This window comes from Eschrichtius robustus, chromosome 14 (genome assembly GCF_028021215.1).
Source record: "Eschrichtius robustus isolate mEscRob2 chromosome 14, mEscRob2.pri, whole genome shotgun sequence".
NCBI lineage: Eukaryota > Metazoa > Chordata > Mammalia > Artiodactyla > Eschrichtiidae > Eschrichtius > Eschrichtius robustus.
Window position 1 is genome coordinate 80,323,799 of NC_090837.1, and position 23,626 is coordinate 80,347,424.

General features: G+C 37.6%; 1 protein-coding gene across 1 annotated transcript in view; it reads left to right on the plus strand.

The window, feature by feature from the left end:
- Nucleotides 1-23,626, plus strand: part of RAB27B (RAB27B, member RAS oncogene family) — a 60,072-nt gene that overhangs the window by 33,235 nt on the left and 3,211 nt on the right. The window contains exons 2-4 of the mRNA XM_068563118.1: nucleotides 15,051-15,222; nucleotides 16,807-16,892; nucleotides 21,267-21,370. Coding sequence (XP_068419219.1) covers nucleotides 15,070-15,222; nucleotides 16,807-16,892; nucleotides 21,267-21,370 — 343 coding nt within the window. The 5' untranslated portion in view covers nucleotides 15,051-15,069. The remainder of the gene's footprint in view (nucleotides 1-15,050; nucleotides 15,223-16,806; nucleotides 16,893-21,266; nucleotides 21,371-23,626) is intronic.

Genomic DNA, 23,626 nt, shown 5'->3' on the forward strand with positions numbered 1-23,626 from the left:
CCTGATGTAACCCAGTCAGTACTGTTATGCTGGAGAAAAAATATTCCAGCTTGTATTCTTATACTCATTCCTCATATTTTATCCTACGTATTTGAGATAGACTATATCATTTGCTGACATTTGTGATTATCCAATGATGACACCTTACCTCTAGCTGGATTTATAAAACTAGTTTCTGTTGCAGATCCTAGGGATATTCAACTCCTTCAGATGACGTTGGAAGATTTCAAGGTGTATACTATGATAGTCCCACCCTTTGCTTAATTAGGGGAAAGACAAGGACCTTAGTATTAACCTCTGTGCGTCATTATGTAAATATGAACTAGAAGATTAGCTGCTGAGTAACATTATCAGAGTAGAGGAGAGCCAATTTTATCCTAAAATATAAACCCCCAAATAGTCACCCACGTTGGTGTGTATATTCACCTTAATATATTCAACAGAAATATTTAGAAAGAACAAATGTGGAACTTCTCTGTTTTGCTATCCTATGTAACTAGAAGTTATACTCCTGAAATTTAATATGCAAGCATTTAACTTTCATAATTTTGCCTCTTATTGTAATAATAGAATCTACCAAAATGGGCACAGATTTCAGCAGGAAAACCTTTAGTTTAACTATAACAGAAGCCCCCGCTTGCAGTTAAAGTTACTGGAACTGTAAGAAACAAGACAGTGAAAGCAAGATATTTGAATTTTCCTTTTTAAAAACTTGATGGAAATTATATAAGAAGAACATTCTTTGATGTGGCAGAAATTGATTGATTGCCAAGGATTTCTTCAAGACACAGACCTTCTATAAACTAGAAAGTGTCAGATATAGCAAATGTATTCTTCATGTCAGATAGCTTACTGTGATTTTTTTCCACTAAAATGCTAACATTTATCTTTCAGTATTTTGACTTACTATAGTAAATTATGATATTTGTCCTTTTGGCCAAAAATACCAGAAAGTAAAATGTAAATCTTTAATGAACAATGTAATCATGTTTTTCCTTGGGCAGGAGTGGATATCAGGAAGGTGATTTTGCAGAAATGAGATACGATGTAAGCCAGTCTGTGTTCTCCCAGCCTCCCATGAGCTTTCCTCTCATTTTAGGTCAAATCTGGAAAATACAGACCAAGCTAATTTCATAAGAGCTGTCTTATCACAAATGCTAGGTTATTAAAAGTCCAACCCTCCACCCTTATTTCTTTGCTAAAACCATGATCCTTTTACAGTGAGAACACTTACTATGGCTAGGAGCTATGGAGAGGGTAAGTTTCCACACGGAAGTCCCTTTTTCGGTTTAAGGAAAAGTTAACCAAAGGCATAATGCAAAATTCTGAGGAGCAACCTTTTCATAAGTGTCGTTTCAGCAAACCACTCACACTTTTGAACATTTCATACCTTTTCTCAGCCCCAATTGTTATTAACCAAAAAATGTTCACCTACTGTAAAGTTAAAGAATATTGTAGAAAGGAGAAGCACAGGGCCCTGTTAGGACTCTCTATGTTGTCAGAACCTTAGCGGGCTCTGAGCAAGGCACTAAATAAGCTGCCTTCTGCTGTGTTCTGATTAGTCTTTAAAATGCACCAAACAGCAGGAAAAGGAGGGCATTGCTATAAATGTCTTTGTGCCAATGATGACTTTTCTTTTCCCACCAGTAACAGCTGGGGGTGAAAGTTATCCAATTCAAAATTATAAATATTTGATATCGGAAAACGCTAGGTGAGTTTAAGACATGGTTAGTTGATTAGGTTACCGCCAAGAAGTAAACAATAGACTCATTAAAGTTGTAATTAGTCACTGTTGACATATTGTATTTTTAATCAGAGCTCCATCAGGGGATAAAGTGGCCGAAATAATCTAGTGCTTTGTTAAAGAGAAGTAAGACCGGCTTTTAAAAATGCAGCCATGCCTTTTCCTTGGGATTTCTACACCACCTTTGTTCTGAGAAATTTGGTGACTTCATGTTAGGCTATAAAGTGACCCATGTTAGTTGATTAATCATTTTGTGTTTTGTTACATTGTGTCATCAATCAAAACATTTTTTAAGGTTCTCTGCTTCTTGGCAAGTCCAGAGTGAAGGGGAATTCATGGTGACTGAATGCATCAAGCCAGGTATTTTTACCTATTTACAGCTGCAGATAAAGACCCTAAGAATAAGGGGTTAAGTAATTTGCCCGTGGCCACATGGTTGGCAAATAGCTAAAACTGAACTTGTAAACAAGGGCTATGGACCCCAACCCTTACCGTTACACCTCTTACAGTCAACACTTGATCCTGCACATCCCACCGCATCAGCCAAGGCCCCCAGAAAGCTGCTTCTGCTTCCATCTGAGCCACGTTTCCTGTAGCCAGGGCTCCACGGTGCACATGATGCTTCCAGGACCAGTGCGTGTTCTCCTCATCCCAATCCCTCTCTCTCCCCTTTCCCCGTCAAACTCCAGCTCTCATCCCACCTCCTCTATGAAGCCCACCGGATTACTTCCGGCCCCACCTGCATATCCCTCTTTATGAGTTTTTCTCTCTCCTCTGAACACCTATCAGACTTCGAGCCCTAGATTTTCCGCTGTAGACCTCATCTCAAATAACTTATCAGAGGAAAGGACTGAACATTTGTTCATTTTTCTCCCCAACCACATAAGGGTTAAGAACCACGTGGAATAGCTTTTTAAAATTTTTCTATTCAGCCTCCCATCATATCTATTGCAGAAATAAAATTCCGATTTAGAAATTTCAATTAACATACGCATCTACATAATGTGGAAAGAGCCCTCGTGAGACAAATAAGCACTTTCTTTGGACTAACTCCATTCTTTGTAGATGCAATCTCTCTTTTCCCCGCATTTATTAAGCTAATAAAATGCATCTTGTTAAATATTGGCTAAAATAATGACCAGCCAACATTCTTTTCCTAAAGAGGCCTTGGACTTTTTATCTGTCTTATTCTTGTAATTGTATAGCTCTGGGAGTTATCTAGAATTATGTTTAAGTGAGAAAATTGTAATAATATGGCCCTCATCTTATTTTCATAGATATTTGCCTGTGAACTCCTAGATGCTATCTAATTTGGCTTCCTCACATGTCAGAGAGGCAGACTTTGTGGGCAGATATTTTGATTAGTATGTCCTTTCTCAGATATTGAAGCAAAGCAGTAGACGTGTGGCATGAGTTTCTCAAAGCAGCAGCCAGCTGGAAAATGAACCCAATCTGTAAGATTATTAGACCAAAGTCTGAAAACTTAGTAAAACATCTTATTCAACAAACATCTCTTTAACTTAAAATCATGTCTTTTTTAATGTGAAGACGTGGTTTAAGAGTAGAGGGTTCCACTTACATGTATACACTTAATGTCCTTTCATATATCACATAACGCTGCAGAGAAAAGAGATGGATTGACCGCTGACGTAGAGGATGACATGTCCTTGTCCTGATAAGGGAAAGGAACACTCCTGTGACTGGTGCTGGTTGGCCCATTGAGCAGAGGCCTACAGTGGGAAAGGACCATCTTTCCAACCAGCCACTATCTTAGGAAAAGAAATGTCTTTATGAATGTGGTCCACTCTGCTCTTCTATTAGCTATAGGATGGGGCTGAGGTTACTTCCAGATTAGAAATCACTCATTGGCAGTGAGGAGTCTCTGGGCTAGGAGGTAGGGCAGTGGTTCTCAAAAGTGGCTGCATATTGGAACCATCTGGAGAGCATCAAAAACTACTAACACTTTTGTCTCACCATCAGGATTCAGATTTACTTGGTTTGGGATGTGGCCTAGGCATCAGGGAATTTTAAATGCAGCCAAGTTTGAGAACCACTAAATTGGAAGAACCTATTTTCTGGTCTTGCTGATAGATTTCAGGAAGGCTTTGACCTCTTTGTGTATACTTACTAATCTGATTTATTGCATCACAAGATTTTCCAGCCTGGAAGAGATAAATCAATAATATGTCAAAGATTCTTTCAATACAAGGCTTTGCAGAATTTCAGGGATTTACTTTTTTTTTCTTGCTCCTGGCTGAAGTTCTGGAGACGAGAACCTAGGAAAGCATTTTAAAAAAAGTACGACTCCCTTAAAAAAAGTAAGTCATGCAGTCCATTTATGAAGCCAAATGGAAAAGCTTTCCGGGTCAAATGTTAAATCTTGCAAAATATTCTTGAAGCTTAATTTATTTAATCCAAATATTTATGTAACATCTCAGTGATATAGTGTATGTGTTTAGAGCAAGTAAAGTATTGATTTGGGGCTACTAATTTGTAGGGAAGCAAAATTTAGGATATGTGAGGGAACAAAAGTATGTAGCTGGGAAAGCATATTAAGGGCATTGTCATAATGGGTTTCAGCAAAATAAGGAATCCACTATCTGTATGCTGAGCTTTGCTGATGACAATCAGCAAGAGGAAATTGCTCTAAACTGTAACAGGATCATATTAGATGAACTGACTCCTTTCCTGACCATTGAGTTTTTCTATACTAGAATGAGTTGCTGAAAGGGGTTACAGGGTCTCAGGAATATACTTCCTTGAGTATATACTACAGGCCCTTTCCGTTAGGTTGTATGTAAGAGGGTATTGTTTGAATACACAGGACACTTACTAGGAAGTGGTTCCATTGTAAACAAGTATTAATTAACACCTGGCTAGAGGAGCTAAGCCTAATCAATTATTTTTAATATAAAATATAGTATTCTTACACTGTTAGGTCTTTCAAATAGTAGCTTTATTGAGATATAATACATATACCATAAAATCCACCCTTTTAAAATGTATAATTCAGTGGGTTTTGATATATTCACAAAGATGTGTCACCATTAATGTCTAAATCCAGAACATTTTCATCATTTCTTCAAAAAAACCTCATGCCCATTAGCCATCACTCGCCACTCTTCCTCTCTGCATCCCCTGACACATGCTAATTTACATTCTGTCTCTACAGGTTTGCCTATTCTGGACACTTCATGTAAATAAAATCATAAAATATGTAGCCTTTCACTCCTGGCTTCTTTCACTTAGAATAATGTTTTCAAGGTCCATCTGTGTTGTAGCATGTATTTGTACTTCACTCCTCTTTATAGCTGAGTAATACTCCATTGTATGGATACATTCATCCACAGATGGACATTTGGGTTGTTTTCAATTTTTTGTGTGGATGCATGTTTTCCTTTCTTTTGGATATAGACGTAGGAGTAGAATTGATGGGTCTTAGGATCACTGTACATTTAACTATTTGAGAAAGTGCTAACCTGTTTTTCAATGTGGCTGCACCATTTCACATCCCCACCAGTAATATGGGAGGGGTCCATTTCTCCACATCTCCACTAGCACTTGATGTTGTCCCTATTTTTATTATAGCCACCTAGTGGGTAGAAAGTGGTATTTCATTGTGGTTTTGACTTGTACTTTTCTAATGATTGATGCTATCTTAGCATCTTTTCATGTGCTTATTGGCCATGCGTATAAAATCTTTGGAGAAATATATCTATTCAAATCCTCTGTCCATTTTTTTAAATTGGGTTGTTAGTCTTTTTATTATTGAGTTGTAAGAATTCTTTATATAGTTTGGATTCAAGTCTCAAATATGACTTGCAACTATTTTCATCCCAACTGGGGGTTGTATTTTCACTTGTCTCATGGTGTTTTTTGAAGAAAAAGGTTTGAAATTGTGATGAAATCCATTTATCTATTTTTTGTTACTGGTACTTATGGTGTTATATCTAATCACTGTCCAATTTAAGGTTATGAATATGTACTCCTATGTTTTGTTCTAGGAGTTTCATAGTTTTAGCTCTTACATTTAGGTCTATGATCCATTTTCTGTTAAATTTTATATATGGTATAAGGCAGCAGTCCAAATTCATTCTTTCGAATGTGACTGTCTAGTTGCCACAGCACCATTTGTTGAAAAAACTATTCCTTCCCCATTGAATTGTCTTGGTCCCCTTATCACAAACGACCATAAATGTATAAGTTTATTTCTAGACTCTCAATTTTATTCCATTGATCTATATGGCTACTCTGAGGCCAGTGCCACACTGTATTGATTACTATAACTTTGTAGTTAGTTTTGAAATTGAGAAGTATGAATCTTCCAAATTTGTTCTTCTTTGATCAAAATTATTTTGGCTATTCTGTGAATTTTAGGGTCGGCTTGTATTTTCTGCCAAAAGGCAGCTAGATTTTGATAGAGGTTGAGTTGAATCTGTATGTTATTGGGTTATGTTAAAGATTAAATGTGTTAATCCTTAGTACTTAGTCCTTAGAGTAAGTGACTGATATATAAGAAGGCAATATAACTCTTGTTAGATATCACCATGTTATCATTTGAATTGTCTCAAGTAATGCTTTCTGTCTGATACTTTTGTATTTCATACTGCAATTGTCTTCTGTGTGGCATTTTTCTCTTCATAGTCACAAATTGCTTTCCTTGGTAAAAATTATTATATTTATATGAAAATTATGTTAATTGGTAAAATCTATTAGAATTGCCTGAAAAAAAAAAAAAAAAAAAAAAAAAAGAATTGCCTGAGTGTAATTCTTACCTGTCTGGAGAAGCAGTCATAAAATCCTACATTGTAACATTGTAGAGAAGCATCTGTGAAGTTTCTCATTACTATTTTGGAATTTCATGAAGTCTTAAACTTAAGAATAATATCTACAAATACTCTTATTCCAATCCATAAAATAATTATTTTCCCATTGGCTTAATACTCTGTAAATTGGACTAGAAGCCAACTTCTGCCTATGTTTTCCTCTAGGAGTTATATAGTGTCTGGTCGCACATTTAGGTCTTTAATCCATTTTGAGCTTATTTTTGTGTATGGTGTTAAAGAATAATCTAATTTCTTTTTTTTTTTTTTTTTACATGTAGCTGTCCAGTTTTCCCAGCACCATTTGTTGAAGAGACTGTCTTTCCACCATTGTGTAGTCTTGCCTCCTTTGTCATAGATTAATTGGCCATAGGTGTGTGGGTTTATTTCTGGGCTTTCTATCCTGTGCCATTGATCTATATTTCTATTTCTGTGCCAGTAACATACTGTTTTGATGAATATAGCTTTGTAGCATAGTCTAAAGTCAGGGAGCCTGATCCCTCCAGCTCCATTTTTCTTTCTCATGATTGCTTTGGCTAGAAGCCAACTTATTCCTTTAAATCACCAATGTGAGCTGAAGGCTAATGTGTACATTTTAATTGAAAGTTTGTCTTTGATTCACTTGCTCATTGATTACAGTGCCATGTCAGCATCCACTGGGCTTCTTTTGGAGATTTTGGTGGGAAATGCCAAAACCATGTCTTAGAGTTGAGTAAGTTAATGTTAAAGCTTAAAACTATCTTGCGGTGGATATAGAAATACTGTAGGACAGTGCACTGAAAGACCCTCTCAGCTGTTTATCAGGATATCTAAGCAATGTTTAATGTGGTAATTATGTGGCTCTCTTTCAAAACTAGAATTTATGAGTTTGAAGTAAGTTATACAGGAGATCTGATATGAAATAGGTATCCTTTCCATGGCACTATCTTGGTTATAACAATGTCCATTTAGTTTTCTAAACCTTAAAAAATAAAGTGAAGTGAGATTCTCAAGATTCTAGAATTTGGTATCAGTGAGGGTTTTATCAAAAAAGCAGAATCACTGTAAGTGATACAGAACATGCAATTTATTAATCAGATTGGATTTTTCACAATTGTGGGAGCTGGCTTGGCAGTCTATGTAAGCCTATTGCTTTTCTGTATTGTGTTGTACCTGAAGTCATCCGAACCAGGGTCAGGAGAGAAAGATGGACATAAAGTCAGAGCAAGGTCAAACAGGACAATCCATGAGGACAAACTGGAATCCAGGAGGATGCCTGGAACTTGCCTGCATCTCTCACCACCTCTAACCTCAATGGTGCAGATGACCTGCCAAAGAGTCTGTGCCTTCTCTATGGCGCTGCACACACACCCAGCCTAGGATTCCGAGAAGCTAAACAAGGAGATCTTGTCAGAGCTAGAGAAACTGAACACCCAGTTCTTTCCTGTGCCAATAAGGTGAGGTGACAGATCAGTGACAAATTATGTGAGCTTCAAGGCCTGTGCCCTCAGTATGACCCTGGGCACACTTTGGGACTGCACACATTTAAGTTTCTAAGAAGACTGTGAAGTTTTCTTTTGTAAGAGGTATTTCAGTTTGTCAGCGTTTATAAATATAAGTACAAGCCTTCAGAGGTTTCTCTGAATCTGAAACAGCAACTTTGTAAAGTACTATTTTGTTCCTGTTGATAATTTACTCATCTGAAGCCAAAAGCCTGAATTGCTTTAACTGCCCTGAGATTTGAGTCATGTCTGCTAAACAGTGTTTTTAAGCACACATCAGTTAGGGGTTTGCTTTCTATCCAGGGGTACATGTGAGCTTCAGAGATAATGCTAGACCATTGCTCTCACGTCCTTTTCAGAATGATTCCATTTAGAACATCTGTCAATATCATGCCGCAACTGGGGACAAAATAGCTTTGTGTTTTGCTGCGTCCTGCTGAGTCGTAATGATCCAATGTTAGGGAAACACATGAAAAGCATTGATTCTGAATGGATCTATATTAGTGAACCAAATGATTTAAAAGCTCTTTCAATTCAGGTAAAAATTTCTCAGATCAGGGAGCAGCCTTATCCTGACCCTGATTGTGAGAATTATTGGCAAGCTGCAGTGTTCTCAGTAAGAATACTCATTGAGCAAATTTGGGTTTTAGCAATTTCAAGTCCAGAATTTCAAGGTCTGCTAGATCTTGACCCCAGAGTACTATGCCCCTTATGGATACAGAAAAACTGGAATAAAATTGGAGAAGTGTAAGAACTCATGAACAAGGAAAGTGTGGATATGATTTGAGTTTAGAAGGTAAAGAGTAGGGGTAGAGAGGACATTCTAAGGGAAATATTAATGATAGTAGAAAATAGGATTACTGGACTATGGGCTATAATATGAAAATTAAAATAAACTCTTGAGATAATAAGACTGGTACTTTCATTGATTTTCTAAAGCCTTCCACAAATAAGTACAATACAATTATACAGAATTAGAAATGTCAGGTGGAAAAATAAGTATCAAAACAGGGGATTTAAAAAATCATATGAGAGTAGTTTGTACAACTCTATAAAGTACATTTGAATTTCTAGATGAGATAACTTTTTCAGATATTAAACATTGTATACTTAACTGGTGCTGCATGAAGAGACAGTTAGACCAGGGGAACAGAAGAGAAGAATCCAGGAATAGACACAACTGTGTATGAAATTTTACTATATGATAGAGGTAGTATCTTAAATCAGTGATGAAAAGATTAATTTGTACGTAAGTTGTATTTGGACAGCTATCATGAGATAAGTTTGGATTAATTCTTCATAACATATTTATGGTAAATTCCAGGTGAGTTAGATTTTTAAATATAAGTTGAAACCATATAAGTAGCAGAAGAACACATAAGTGAATTACTTTATTATCTGGCATGGGAAAACCTTCTTGTCATTCAGAATTTGATTTCTCCTCCCCCAGACATCAACAATAACAATAAAAGTCTTTTGGGTGGCATAAATATCACAAGCAAAGAGACAAATGGGAAAAAGTATTTGCAACTTAAATAACAAGGTTTTAATGTCCCTAATACACAAAGAACTTCTAAAACTAGGAGAGATAAACCATTTTTAAAAACTGAACAAGAGATATGAGCCTTCCAGTCACACAAAAAAGGAATACAAATAACCCTTAAGCATATGAAAAGATGCTTGACCTTGATCATTGTAAAAGAAACACAGGCTAAAACAGTATTAAGATATGGCTTCAGACCTATCAAATAAGAAGCCAGATGTTTGACTATCTTCTCTATAGGTAAGCACAATGTAAATGGTAAGTTGAGAAATCTTCAGAGATATATATTTAATTATTCATGAAAAAAAATGTTATGATGCCTGGTATTTGCTTCAAAATAATCTGGTAAAGGGAGACTTTTGGATACATGAAACAAAGTTGGCCATGTATTGGTAATTTAGAAGCTGGGCCATCAGTATAAGGGTGTACACTACTATTCCCTCAAATTTTGTATATGTTTGAAAGTGCTCATAATAAAAAGTAAAGAGAAAAAGGGGGAAATTCATACAGTTTCAAAGGATACCATAAAATTAAGCTAAAGGGAAATTTTTACCTTATAGAAAAAATAATTTTAGAGAAATAAAATTATACATTGGCTTAGAAGTGCACTTAATATGTGAGAATAATGATATATCAATGGAGAAAAACCTATTTAAAGCTGACTTGTGTTGGAATTTTTACCCTTTATTTTCGGGGTGAGTAAGCTCAATGAATTCTTGGTCTATCTCTATTATATTATATCCCTTGACCATAAATTGAAACAAAATGAACACATTTAAAAATAGATTTGATTGCTCCAGTAAACACATTGGCCACCGTCAACAAATAAAAAGTTCAGTTAAGTTGATGTTGATTTATATTTGCAGTTTAGTTTGAATGTTCCATATAGGCTCACATCCATTAATTCTAAATAGCATTTAGGAAGTACCGAAATAAAAATTATCTTTGATAAACTTTGCTAACCGAACAAAATGCTATGGAATACACTGAAGAGAATGTTTTTTGTTTTTTTTTTTTAATTTACACCCTCCCCCCCAACTTCCGTCCTTCCAGAAAATGCCTTCTGTTCTGATGCACAGGCTACAGGCCCCTAGAGTACTTCAGCCGTCCATAATTTAACTGTAACCTCCTGGACATGGATGTGGTGGTAGGAAGCCGTATTTCAAGGTCAGTTAATGAGAACCACCTTTAGGCTATCATTCAGATAATGAAGTGCTTGCTATGAGAATCCCAGACCTCAAATGCTCTTACTGGAGCCCAACACAAACCAATCAAATAAAGATAAATGAGGAAATATTAAACATCTGTCCATTTTATGCTTGATAGTTTTATTTTATTGAAACCATCTACACTGAATGCAAAGTAGTATCAGTGATATTTTATTTGTCTACTATTTTAAGCTTTCTGAAGTACCTTAAGAATGGTTTTATGAATTTAATAAGGTCAAGTCACAAGGTCATAACTTGTCATGGCATCCTTAAGATTGTTACTTGGAGAACTAGCAAAGTTTGCATGGGTTAGTCCATCTGTGTAGTAGTCATCCACACATATCTGTAGCATTTGCTAAGCTCCCCACTAGACAAATCAGAGTGTATCCTCAGAGCCATGCAAAATATCATGCAAAACAGAAGGTGCCAATGAGTGTTAGATGGACAAATGGATGCTTTCATACGGGAGCCCGGTTCTCTGAGCTCTGACCTATTCAACTGACAAGTTTATATGCTCTCTGCCAGCACAAATCTCACTTTCAAAAATTATAGTCCCTCTGTACTTTCTCTTTTCCCAGGTTATTTGAAATTGCTCTTCTGAAGATATAAATATTCTACTTTGAGGAAGTTTTTATACTCTTGTGCAACTTAAAATAGAAAAATGAGCTCAGGAAGCCAGACCTGGAAAGTACCAAGGTCATTATTTAATCTAAACATTCACTTTACAGATGAGGAAGGAAGGAGAATCCAAGCTCTGAACTTGGAGAGACACCACTTCCACCAACTGCCCAAAGACAAATTTCATTAATCATGACATTTGCATGGCTCTGAGAATCTTAAATAGATTTATACACTAACATACGTATTGAGCTCCTCCTATATGCCAACCACTATACTGGGCTCTGTGGATCCAGCAGTGGACAAGGAAATTAAATTCCTGAGCTAATGGAATTTATGTTGAACAAGAATGAAACAGGGCTTCCCTGGTGGCACAGTGGTTGAGAATCTGCTTGCTAATGCAGGGGACACGGGTTCGAGCCCTGGTCTGGGAAGATCCCACATGCCGCGGAGCAGCTAGGCCCGTGAGCCACAGCTACTGAGCCTGCGCGTCTGGAGCCTGTGCTCCGCAACAAGAGAGGCCGCAATAGTGAGAGGCCCGCGCATCGCGATGAAGAATGGCCCCCGCTCGCCGCAACTAGAGAAAGCCCTCCCACAGAAACGAAGACCCAACACAGCCAAACATAAATAATAAATAAATAATAAATAAATTTTTAAAAATAGAAAAAGAAACCTGGAGGCAAACTATCTTGTACCCAGCTTAATATATCAATTTCTTTAAATAGTCTATTGAAGACACTAAATAAATGGTTTCCACAGTGCCAAGCTTTGCATTCATTTCAGGTGGAATTTATGTTCAATGCCACAAAATCTCCACCATCTTTCAGTTAAAGAAAAGACCCTGTGTAGGCTGCAGTAGAATTGATCCGTGTTAGCCAGGATTGTTGACTCTGGATTAGAGACTGATTGGGAGGCAACCCCAGGCAGTTTATGGACTGCAGATTGGCTACAGGTCAGAAATACATGGTAGGGCATGTAGTTGGCAAGTAGTGATAGTCTCATTTCTGTAAGTGACAATTAAACTCCCGTGCGATGGTCCTGAATCTCCTCTCGTACCTAATTCCTCCCTATGCTATAAGGTTAATTGCAAGTTCATCTTCCTCCACAAAATCTGCTCTGACCATTGCAGTCCATGAAGATTATTGTTTTGTTTGAACTAAAAGCACAACTATTTGACTCATTTATCAACTAATCATGTTCCATCTTGTAAAATTATGCTGTATTTTCTTTCATCCTTATTCAACTTTTAAGTATATGCATGCCTTGACAGAAACTAGATTATGGTTTACATTTTTGGAATTTTCATCTTTGGGTCTGATACTGTATATTGGAGGTATTTAACTAGATTTGCTCAAGACTTAGCCTTTTGTGACACTGTCACCAAAAATACTGCAAAAAGCATAATTAACTGTAGGCAACGTTTTAAAATGTGCTGATGTATCTTCTTGATTCTATTCTTTTCATTTTTCCAGGAAACCACAATATCCTCCAACTTTATCTTGTATTTAGGTAACCGGCTTCAATTTCTTCCCTCTGATTATCAAGGATTGTGTCCAGGGAAGAATTTTGCTTTAATTACTTAACTCTCTTAGAATATTTAAATTTCATCTGTTTTTTTCACAAGAGAATTAATAGTTTTATCCGATTTTACTGGTGAAATGACAGACTTTATCACCCTTCAGAGGAGTTTCACATGAGCAAGTTCGGAAGGGAAAGAGAGACTAAGGTAGAGTGATGGTGGTGATGATAGACCTTAGGTGGGGGAAACCTTACAACTTCGACAACAATCTCCTCTAGCAACCCATTTGGCTCAAAGACTAGAAGCAGCAACATCTTCAACCAAAAAGTCCTGGTGAGATATTTGGCACCAATCCAAACGCAGAACTACTCACTGCCAGGCAGTTGATCAATGCAGACGTTTTCTAAGAAGAATTTCACATCAGTAGTGGAGATATCTGTATCCCTGCATTAAGGAAGGCTGGTTGTTGATGGTTGCTATGCACCTCTTCCTGAGCAATGGTTATACTTTGTATAGATCTTAAAAAAGAAAAAGAGTACATTGACAGTCAGCAAACATCTACCCTGAGAGTCCTACTCAGTGAAGAAAGGATAAGAGAGGAACGCTTTAGTGCAAAAATATATATTGGCAGCTCTCAAAACCCCTGACCTCAAAAACCATTCATTAATTAAAGAAATATACATCCATCAACCATAATACATTTAGGAGGATTTAGCATCAATAGGGTTCAAATTTTAGAAAATTCTAATGTAAAAACATTGTAAATCTTCCAAATGATGTAATAATACTGGCTGGCTAACTACCTAATCATCATCTTCATCATTATTTATCCAAAGACATGGAACCTTCTAGTTTTGACCCTGTACCAAAATGACAATGTAAAAAATAAAGTTTTGTTTAAATTGATGAATATGTGCATCATTTTCTTACATGTAGAAAAACGATTAGAATTATGTAGCAGTTTTCAGATATGTCCATGGAGCAGCCTGTTGTTGACGTTTGATTTTGATCACCTCAGAACTCCTGAAGGGTACAATGTTTTCCTGATTGTAGAGGTGAGGAAATATTCCTCCTTCTCACATAGTAGGAGAGAAATGTTTCTATTCTAGGGACGTCTTCATAAGCCTTCCTCTATCCATCTGTATAACCCACAAATCAGAAAGTTGTACCAAATGGCAAATCATTTTGCTAACCTCAAGTGTGGAAAGTACATCAAGTATTTAGTGGGTGATGGTGTAATTCAAAGGTATGTGGTGGTAGTTTCCGTGTCATCACTGTTTTTGGCATTAGCCCTTGGCATCACCCATAGCCGTTGTAACAACAGAAGAAATTAAAACCAAGGCAGGAGAGGTTAGGGCAGTGGGTGAAATGGCAAGTGATGTTCCTTCAGGAGAATATTAGCAGAATTACCATAGTTATGCCTCTGAATAGCTCTTCCCTTTTTTCAAGGCCTAGAAAATATTCGGCAGATTTGCCAAATACAGCATATTTGCCCGTGGAGAACAGAGGGTTCAGTATTTCAGAACGTAAGATTTTAAAACATTGCTTTTGAAATGAGTTTAAATCAATGTTTTTAAAGGTTGTCATTTCAGCTGTGAAATTTTTTAAATTAAAAAGGAATATTTTGTATGCATATAATAGAAAGCTCATCCTGCAGGATTACATGCAGAATATTCCCCTAGGCTTTTCTCTTCCATCACTCATATATAATTTCAGTCTCCCTCTAAGCACACCTGCATCATCTGGGACAGTTTTTTCTATTCCCTGTGACTCTTTTTCCTAGCACCACACTCCTGTTCCCAAGAGACACTGGCTTAAAAAAAAAAAAAAAAAGCTATAAGTCTTTAAGTTCTACTATTGCTGTGGCAATAGCCATGGTGGGTATCACATAGCTTTTTGTTCCATATTACCTGACATGATATAAAAAGATAGGTACTAAGTGAAATCATAGAAGAGTCCTTACTCCTGAAGCTGCTCTGAACTAGTTAACTCACAGATTCACAGAATAGAGGCATTCCAATGTTTTACCCTTGAAAGCTAAATTTACGTTGCTTTGCAGGAAGGCAAAGGAAAACCAATTTTAATCATAAATACTTATTTTTCCTCCTACACAGGCCCACCAAGACCATCACTATGACCGATGGAGACTATGATTATCTGATCAAACTCCTGGCCCTTGGAGATTCGGGGGTGGGGAAGACGACATTTCTTTATCGCTACACAGACAATAAATTCAATCCCAAGTTCATCACGACAGTAGGGATAGACTTTCGGGAAAAACGTGTGGTGAGTTTTTAACCATACTGTTAACTGGTTGCTGATCCTCCTATATAAGATAAGGATTAAGAAGCTATGTTTATTGCATTGCAAGGTGACTGTCTTTTATCACATGAAATTCATAACCTGTCACTTTAATCCGATTTAAATATTATTTTTTACCGTCTCAATTATAAATAACATTTTGCTTAGAAAAAGTTGAGTGGCACTATCACTTGTCTCCAGAAGTACACAGGGCAACTAAAATCATTTATGGGTTTCTATAGTGTGTTTTCTATGAATTCTTAAGGAAACTTTCAAAACATGAATTAGTATCTAAAATCATTAACTCTTGATCTGAGTTCCTCAACAAAAACGAGCGTTCATTTCCCTATGCTTACAAAAAAAGTTAAAAGAATGATTGGCAAATAGCTGGAACATGAGCTTTGTGAGTTCTTGCTGTATTTTTATTTACGTGTAGACTCAGCCATCAATCACTAGCTTCTTACGAACAGAATGTGAGACCAATCCATGCTATTTTTCAAGATAAGGGATTTTAAGTGAGAATCACAACCACTTCCTTCTCCTATGCTAGACGCTAATGACAGGAATAAGGATATTGTGACATGTGAGACGTGTAACATAGGCACAGAAGCTAAGCCAGATTTACCGCCACCCAAGGTATTCTTGATTGCCAAGATGGCGGTGGCTTCCAGTTGATATCACAAATCCAAAAAAAAAAACAAAGAAAATGATGTTGAGAAGTTAAATCATGGTTCCTTATAATGTCCTGTACCTTATCTGAAAGTCCAGTAGTGTAGTCTTAGTAAACTTGCTCCCAGCCCTTCCAGGGTTTTTCCTGTGCCTTCTCCCCTCCCAATTCCCCGCCCCCAACCCCAATCTAGGTATAAATCTTTGCAAAGTTTTCCCTTTAAAACATCTTCACTAAGCCATAAGTAAAAGAACTGGATAAATATTAAAATTGCTATGCTTTGTTTAAATAAGAAGTCAAAAGGCCATCATTTAAAAAATTTAAACTTTTCTAAAAAGAGCCTTTGAAGGAACGACTAGTAAGGAAAGACTTGAAATATCCTATGTAAACTTAATGAGAAATTCCATGTGTTTTTCATTTTGAAAGTCCAGTTCACAGCAGAGGATATTCAGGTATTTGTAAAGCATTTTACTGTTTTAAAACTGCCTTCACATCTGCTATTTCATTTAAGTTTGCAGTAACTCTGTAAAGTAGGAGGAGATGATGGGTCTCAATTTGCTAAAGGAAAATAAGATTCTATGAACTTAAATGAAGAGTCTGTATTTGAACCTAGAACTTGGGTCCTAAATCTAATGTTTGCTGCCTCCATGAGGAAATGACAGAAGGTGTCTAATTTAAGTTTGCAGGATGCCTAAATTGTTTTGAAAACCATACTTATACTTGACATTTAAAAGTGAGAGTATATGTGATACTTCCGGGGAAAAAAACCAGAGCAAATATTTATTTTGCACTATGAACTTTGATTATAGTAATAAAGAAAAAATATGCTGAGTGAACCCAGAGAATCTGAATGCTGACAAAATCCAAAGCAGTATCAACTGATGACATTTGTATTTTTTCAGGTTTATAACACACAGGGACCAAATGGGTCAACAGGGAAAGCATTTAAGGTGCATCTTCAGCTTTGGGACACAGCAGGACAAGAGCGGTAACAGTGAATTACTTTGTTTCTAGCTACAAATATCTTAGGAAAACTTATTTTAATGTGAATGCTGTATGTGGTATGTGGACTTGTAAGGATATGCAACTCTCCTCCTGGTTTCAAAATAAACATTTGTATCAAAAAATAAAAATAAGTTATTTGTAGTTAATCGACCATAACTAGCACTGTGTATTTGGTACAGATTTTAAAAATCAGATTTTCAGAAATCTCTGTGAAAATTCTTATGCATTGTCTTTGTACTTTGTAATGGGGGAAAAAAAAAAACTTCTCCAGAATTTAATTAAATTGGGTGGGAAATTGACATTGTTACAAGTACTACTTGAAGAGGGAGTTGAAGAAAAGGGTGTTAATATCTTTCTCATCTCTTTCTGCCCTTACACACAGACTCTCATCCTGTGTCCTTTGACTGGCTTTAGAGATTTTGGTCTCACCGTCACCCTCCAGCTGGAATGTTTTACTCCCTTCCCACCTTCCCTGAGCCTCTCCTTTCACCAGGCCTGGCTCACATTACACCTGCTTGGCGGGGCTCTTCTGAACACCCCAAGTGAAACAAACTCCCTCTTTCTTGAACTTCTACATCTATTCTTCCATCCCTTAAATTACTCAATTAATTATATACCACCTTGGGGTAAGGTGAATCTTCTATTTTTATCTCTGACTGCTGGTCTTTGCTTCACTTGTGACCTTCTCACACCAACACAATTGTGAGCTTTATAAGGACAGAGGCCATACTTGGTTTTTCAGCCTCGTCTCTGGTACAACGTCCAAGTCAAGAGACACTCAGTAGACGGTAGTGTGGATTGTTTAGAGCTGGAGGTGCTATGCCATTATTTGATAAAATATATTTCTTTGAGATTCAAACTTCCGGAGTGCAAAAGACCCCAAGCTAGTGAAGCTTTTCAATATTAGATTAAACAAAAATTGGCAATAGATTGTCAGAGAAGATATTTAGAAGGCACATACCTCCCAATTCTACATCACATGTCTTACAATGTTTATGCTGGTAAACACTTCAGTCTTTGAAATGAATCCAAAACATTCTCACTTTCAGTGAGTGTAAACGCCAGGAGAGGTGCTGGGCCCTCTCTGTGAGCTTTTTTGACTGTGAATTCCATTTACACACATCCTTCAACACGGCTGGTTCTTCTGAAGTCATTCCTTACAAGAATCTCTGTTCATATGTCAGTTTTGTTGTCACAAAGATGTATGTTTTACAGACCGATTTAATGCATTTTTTGAAGAAGGAATATGAGAAAATGTGGTTCCCATATGTCTTCGCACACGATATGTCAGCCTAGCATGATGGCAGGCTTCTCTCATCTGTCTCCTTAAGACAGCTGCTCCAGGAGTGAAATAGGAAATACTAGGGACAGTCTTAGTACATCAAGGTTATTCATCCCTTGAGAATTTTGCATTCTGTATACAAAAGGTGCAGCTAAGCAGCAGGATAAACAATGCCTCACACCTCAACCCTGTGCCTGAGGACGCCTGGCATTATAACCCATGTAAGATAATGATTATTGCTAAAAGTCACATTATGGGAAGGAGGAAAAAAATCATACCCCTTATGTAAACCTAAAGGATGCAGGGCACAGACTTAGTTCTCAGTGAGGGAGGAAGAGCTATAATGTGCCCTGGGATCTGTTTTCTCATGGGGTCCTAGCTTTCCCCACCCTGGGGACACAGTGAGGTTGGTGGGTGAAGCTAGAAATCAATAAGCTTTCCCCTGGAGTAAACCCTGGAAAGTAAGGGGGTTAACAAGGGTCCTGGGCTGAGTGGTCCAGGGTATGAAGCTAGTCCAGAGCAAGAGTATTTTACCCATGTTGCTGTGGATGCAGAAGTGTTTGCTCCAATGAGATCTTATCCAGCAAGTATGTTTTAAAGTGACTGTCATGTGCTGTGGGCAATGAGAGGGGGATACGGCACAGTCTTATCCTCAAATGAGACACACACACACACACACACACACACACTCTTAAGGAGAGGACAGAGAGCAGACTGTTGTGGCTGAGTTAGCCACACTCTTGTGGTTTGAGCAGGAGACAGTTTTGTGAGTACAGCTAGTTCCCAAAGACAGAGAACGAACCCTTCAATAAAAGCCCTGTAATCTCTGAGCTTCTAGTGACGGGTAGGAACAAATCCACGGGAAGAAAACTGAGTAAAACTTTTGGTATTTCATAATCATCACAAGTATGTCCTACCAAAGGAATCTTATTTTGGAAATAAAAAGTCATTAAAATATCTCTTCCCCCTGCTTTGGTATTGAAAGTATTGTTCTCTATTGAAGTCATTTAACACTTTAATAATTTATATCCTTTGCTATGTTCTTTCTTTATTTCTTTATCTAAATTTGACAGACACTTAGTGAGCCAAAAATATGCTCAGGGCCATAGAAACACAATGCATAGCAAGTTAGAAACACAGCTCCTTTTTTCTTGGAGCTACCGGGGTAGAATTTGGACAAATAGACAATTGCAATAATAGCTTTAGGACAGTAACAGAAAAACAAAGAGTCGTTGTCAGGTGCACCAAGAGGGGTCCATAAGCCTCTTGGGGGTGTTGGGAAGTCAGCGTGGGGAGGTGATACTGTTATATATAAATATATATACTCATACACAATATATAAGTGAATCTTATCCAGGCTAAAAGGATAGAAGGCAAAGGAAGCATGAAGGCGAGGTTACCCACAGGAATAACAGCATGTGTGAAAGCCCAGGGGAGAGAGTGAACTTTCTAAGAACTAAAAGAAGATCAGCACGCCTGTGGGTAGTCAAGAGATGAGCTGGATAGATGAGCAAGGGTTAGTTCATGCAGAGCCTTGACGGATTGTTGAAAAGTTCAGTCATTATCGTAAGCAAAGTACCATCATTTAAATATTTTTAGCAGAGGATTTATATAATCAGTGGGAAGAAATCAGGGAAGGGGAGGATCCCATTCAACACTGGAGACAGGAAGCCTGTTGAGAAGGCTGTTGAAATTATCCAGGTGGAAGATAATGGGTCCAAAACTAGAGTAGTGGCAGGGTACGTGGACAGAAATGAGAAAGTCAGGAGATATTTGTTGATTGCTTGTATATAGCAGGTGAAGTAGAAAGGCTGTGGTGACCAAGGAGGATGGATGGTGATGTCATTGACAGAAAGTCAGGAGGAGCGGCCAGTTTGGTTTTAAACACATGAAGTTGAGGGTACCTTAGTTTCCTCCAAGTGGAAATATTAAACAAGAAATTGGGCACATGGTACGGAGGGCAGGAAAAATCTAGACCTATAAACTTGGGGTTCAACATATAGGTGATAATTGAGCCAGGGAAGTGAATGAGATTACCCAGTGAATATATGTAGAGGAAGAAGGGGTCAAGAATAGAACCCAGAGGAAACCCAAGGATCTACAAATAGGCCAAAATAGGAGATCAAAAATTAGGAGGACATTTAGGATAGGAAGTGATACGCTTCTCTGTTTCAAAGTCATGTGCCTTTCTAAAAATCAATTGCCAAATTCACTTCTTTATCAGTATAACCCAAACCTTCTCTGGACCTTATGTGTGATCTCTTGTTTTGCCCATTGCTGACACTGAAGTGGATCTCAGAGCATCTTCAACTTCCCTGAGGATGTTGGGGTAGAAGGGGTTGGAACAAGAGAAAGTCTTTACATCGCACATGGAGGAGTGCATTCTTCAAAATCCTCCATTAGAGATGAGACTTCTTGCTTTCTCTCCTCAACTACCAAGTCTCTCTGCCCTTCCCTCATTCCCCTAATCAACGTCCTCTTTTTCCTTTCTTCACTGTCTTCCTTCTCCTTAAGAGACATGCATGGCAGCCTAAAGCTCAGTTTTACCCCTAAAGAGTGCTTATAAAAGAGTTTTCTCACCAATGTTGTTCTTCCTTACAAAAGAACCCTAGTTCCAGCTGCTAACAAGTTGTGGTTTTCTGCATGTAATCACAGGCATCCATTTTCAGGCTACCATGTGCCAAGCTTCCTTCTGGGCACAGACAGGACATCTGAAAAGTATAAGTTAAAGTCCCAACTCTAAAGTGGCTTCTATTTTAATTGTGGGCCACGAGATGCCCGTGAGCCAATGAGAGAAAGATTCCAAGGGGCTGTGTAAGCAAGCGTGTGGTTGAAGGTTACAAACTCTTGCATGCATACCTGCTATGGAACATAAAGCCGGGACGTGATCTTAAACAAATCTACAAACAGATGTTCTCCCCGACCCTTCAGCAGTCTTTCTGCCCATTAGGTAGAATGATCCAGAGGGATGCCATGGAGAGTTCATATCTGAAAGGGAAATAATGGTGTTTGTATTGTCATCAGAATGTGCATGTGGACTGACTTCCAGAACTATCCACTGTGCTTTTTTGGCAGATTCCGGAGCCTCACCACTGCATTTTTCAGAGATGCCATGGGTTTCTTATTAACGTTTGACCTCACCAGTCAACAGAGCTTCTTAAATGTCAGAAACTGGATGAGTAAGTGGGACTGAGTAACTTCCATTGGCCACGCTGCTTCTCTGCCTCACAAGATGAAACCAGATTGGGGACCACAGATTAACTCTAAAAAATCACAGGTTTAGTGTTTCCTGTGTCACCTTCAAAGCAGTGGCTTTTATGTGGCTCATCCAAAGTGGCTTAAAATTGTGTTTTCCTTTGACGTCTTAGAAGAATCACCACCTGTACGTAAGGACTTTATTGTTGCAATTGACAGGCCATTAATTCCACTTATCCAGTAAGTCTTGAAGGATTTCTTAAAACTAAATGAGTGGTCACATCTACTCCATCTAGCCTGGTGGGGACACAGAAAAACAGCAGCGTTTTCTGAGGGGGCAACTGGTACCTACAGTGTGTGTGCCCTTGCACGTGGGTTAACTAAAGTGTTAATTGACTAATGGGTTAATTAGGTGAGAAATTGTTTCAGAGCAGAGTAGCCACATGAAAATACGGTAGTGTGTCTGTCAACAAGCTCACGTTGAAATTTCACTTCTTTTTTGAAAAGTGTTCAAATGTGAGGAAGACTGGTATAGAAAAATCTCCAGCCTTCATGGCAATTTAAACATAATATAAAGTTTCAAAGTAGCCTAATCAGTTATTAAAGCCAGATTGATATGTCAGCCCAGAAGTGTGGTATTTGATTTTTCCTTTATTTTTTAACTGATGTAGCACTAAAGACAGTATTTCATTTGCATGTTTTAAATTACAAATACCAGTTTTGATCCTAGTGGGACATTCCAGCAGTCGCATGGGGCTGGTGCTACTTGTCATTTCTAGATTTGTCAGGGCTGTCTGTGGCCAGAGTGATATTTTTTAAAAGACTAGATCATATTATTCCTCTGCTCAAAGTCCTTTAGGGATTTCCCATCTCACTTGGAATTCCTGTTTAATTCACTCTTACTCTGCCCCAGCTCACCGGCCTCCAGCTAAAGGTCTCTCCCCTGAAAAGCACAATCCTGCCTTGGGGACTTTGATTTCTGTTCGCCTCCGCCTTGATTTCTCTTTTCCCATTTATAGCGTGTGTTAGTTCTTTCATCTCCTTCAAGTTCTTGTTCAAACCTTATCTATCTCTTGGGAGAAGCTTTCCCTGACAGCCCCATCTAAAACAGTGCTCTTCATCACTCTGTATGCCCTCAGTACACTTTCTATTTCATTTGGTCACTGCCACCACCTGACATATATTATATTATATTATATTATATTATATTATATTATATTATATTATATTATATTATATTATATTATATTAATTATATTATATATATTGTATTTTATATATTATATTATATTTATTATGTTATATTATTTCTTTGTTTACTTGTGGTTTTGGTTCTTTCTACCACTAGAATGTAAGCTCTATAAAGGTGCAGACTTGGTCTGCTTTGTTCCGTTGCAATACCCCAGATCACCTGGCTGAGTGTCTGGCTGTGTAGATTCTCAAATATATACTTATCTTATTATTACATATTACATATAATTAATAATATATATAAATGCTTTAAATGCAAGTTCACTAACCGTGGGGAAAAATACCAACAAATTCTGACTTAATTGTTTCTCCAAATGAGTGTTTATCCTAGGATCTGTCTCCATTTTCTTTTGCTATTACATTTCTTTATCCAAATTTTGGTGTTATTATTCGATTGTGGGGAGATAAGGAGATAATAAGATTATTCAATTCTTTCAGAGACTGATTCGTTCATCATTTTTCAAGGTAGATGAGATGCTCCCTTATTACTAAAATTTCCAGGAGGATACAGTTGGGATTTAAGATAATTAATTGCCATATCTAATAAGGCTTTAATTTCTAACATCCAAATAATTGGTGTTATAGAGTAAGCCTTTGTCTTCTTCCTCTGACCTCAGCAAGGTTGCACATAGCTTGCCTTGAGGTAGACCGTAAAATAGTCCCGTACCCTTGAAAACATAGATTGACAAGTTTTTTATCATTTCCTCCCTCCCGCCCTTCCTTCTCCTTCTCCTCTCCTTCTCCTCCTTCTTCTTCTCCTCCTCCTCCTCCCCCCACCCACCCCCTTCTCTTTTAAACAGTGTCTCCTGGAGAAAAGAGAAAAACAAGTGACCTGTCTTAATATTGTTTCTACATGAATTTGTGGTGGTTCAAAAATGTTCTGCTCTTATGGATTATCACCTTGAACTTCAGGAAAGGGAAATGTAGCAGCCTCCTAAAGGAAAGAGCAAACTTGTGTACTTTAAGATCACGTTCTATTATCTCCACTT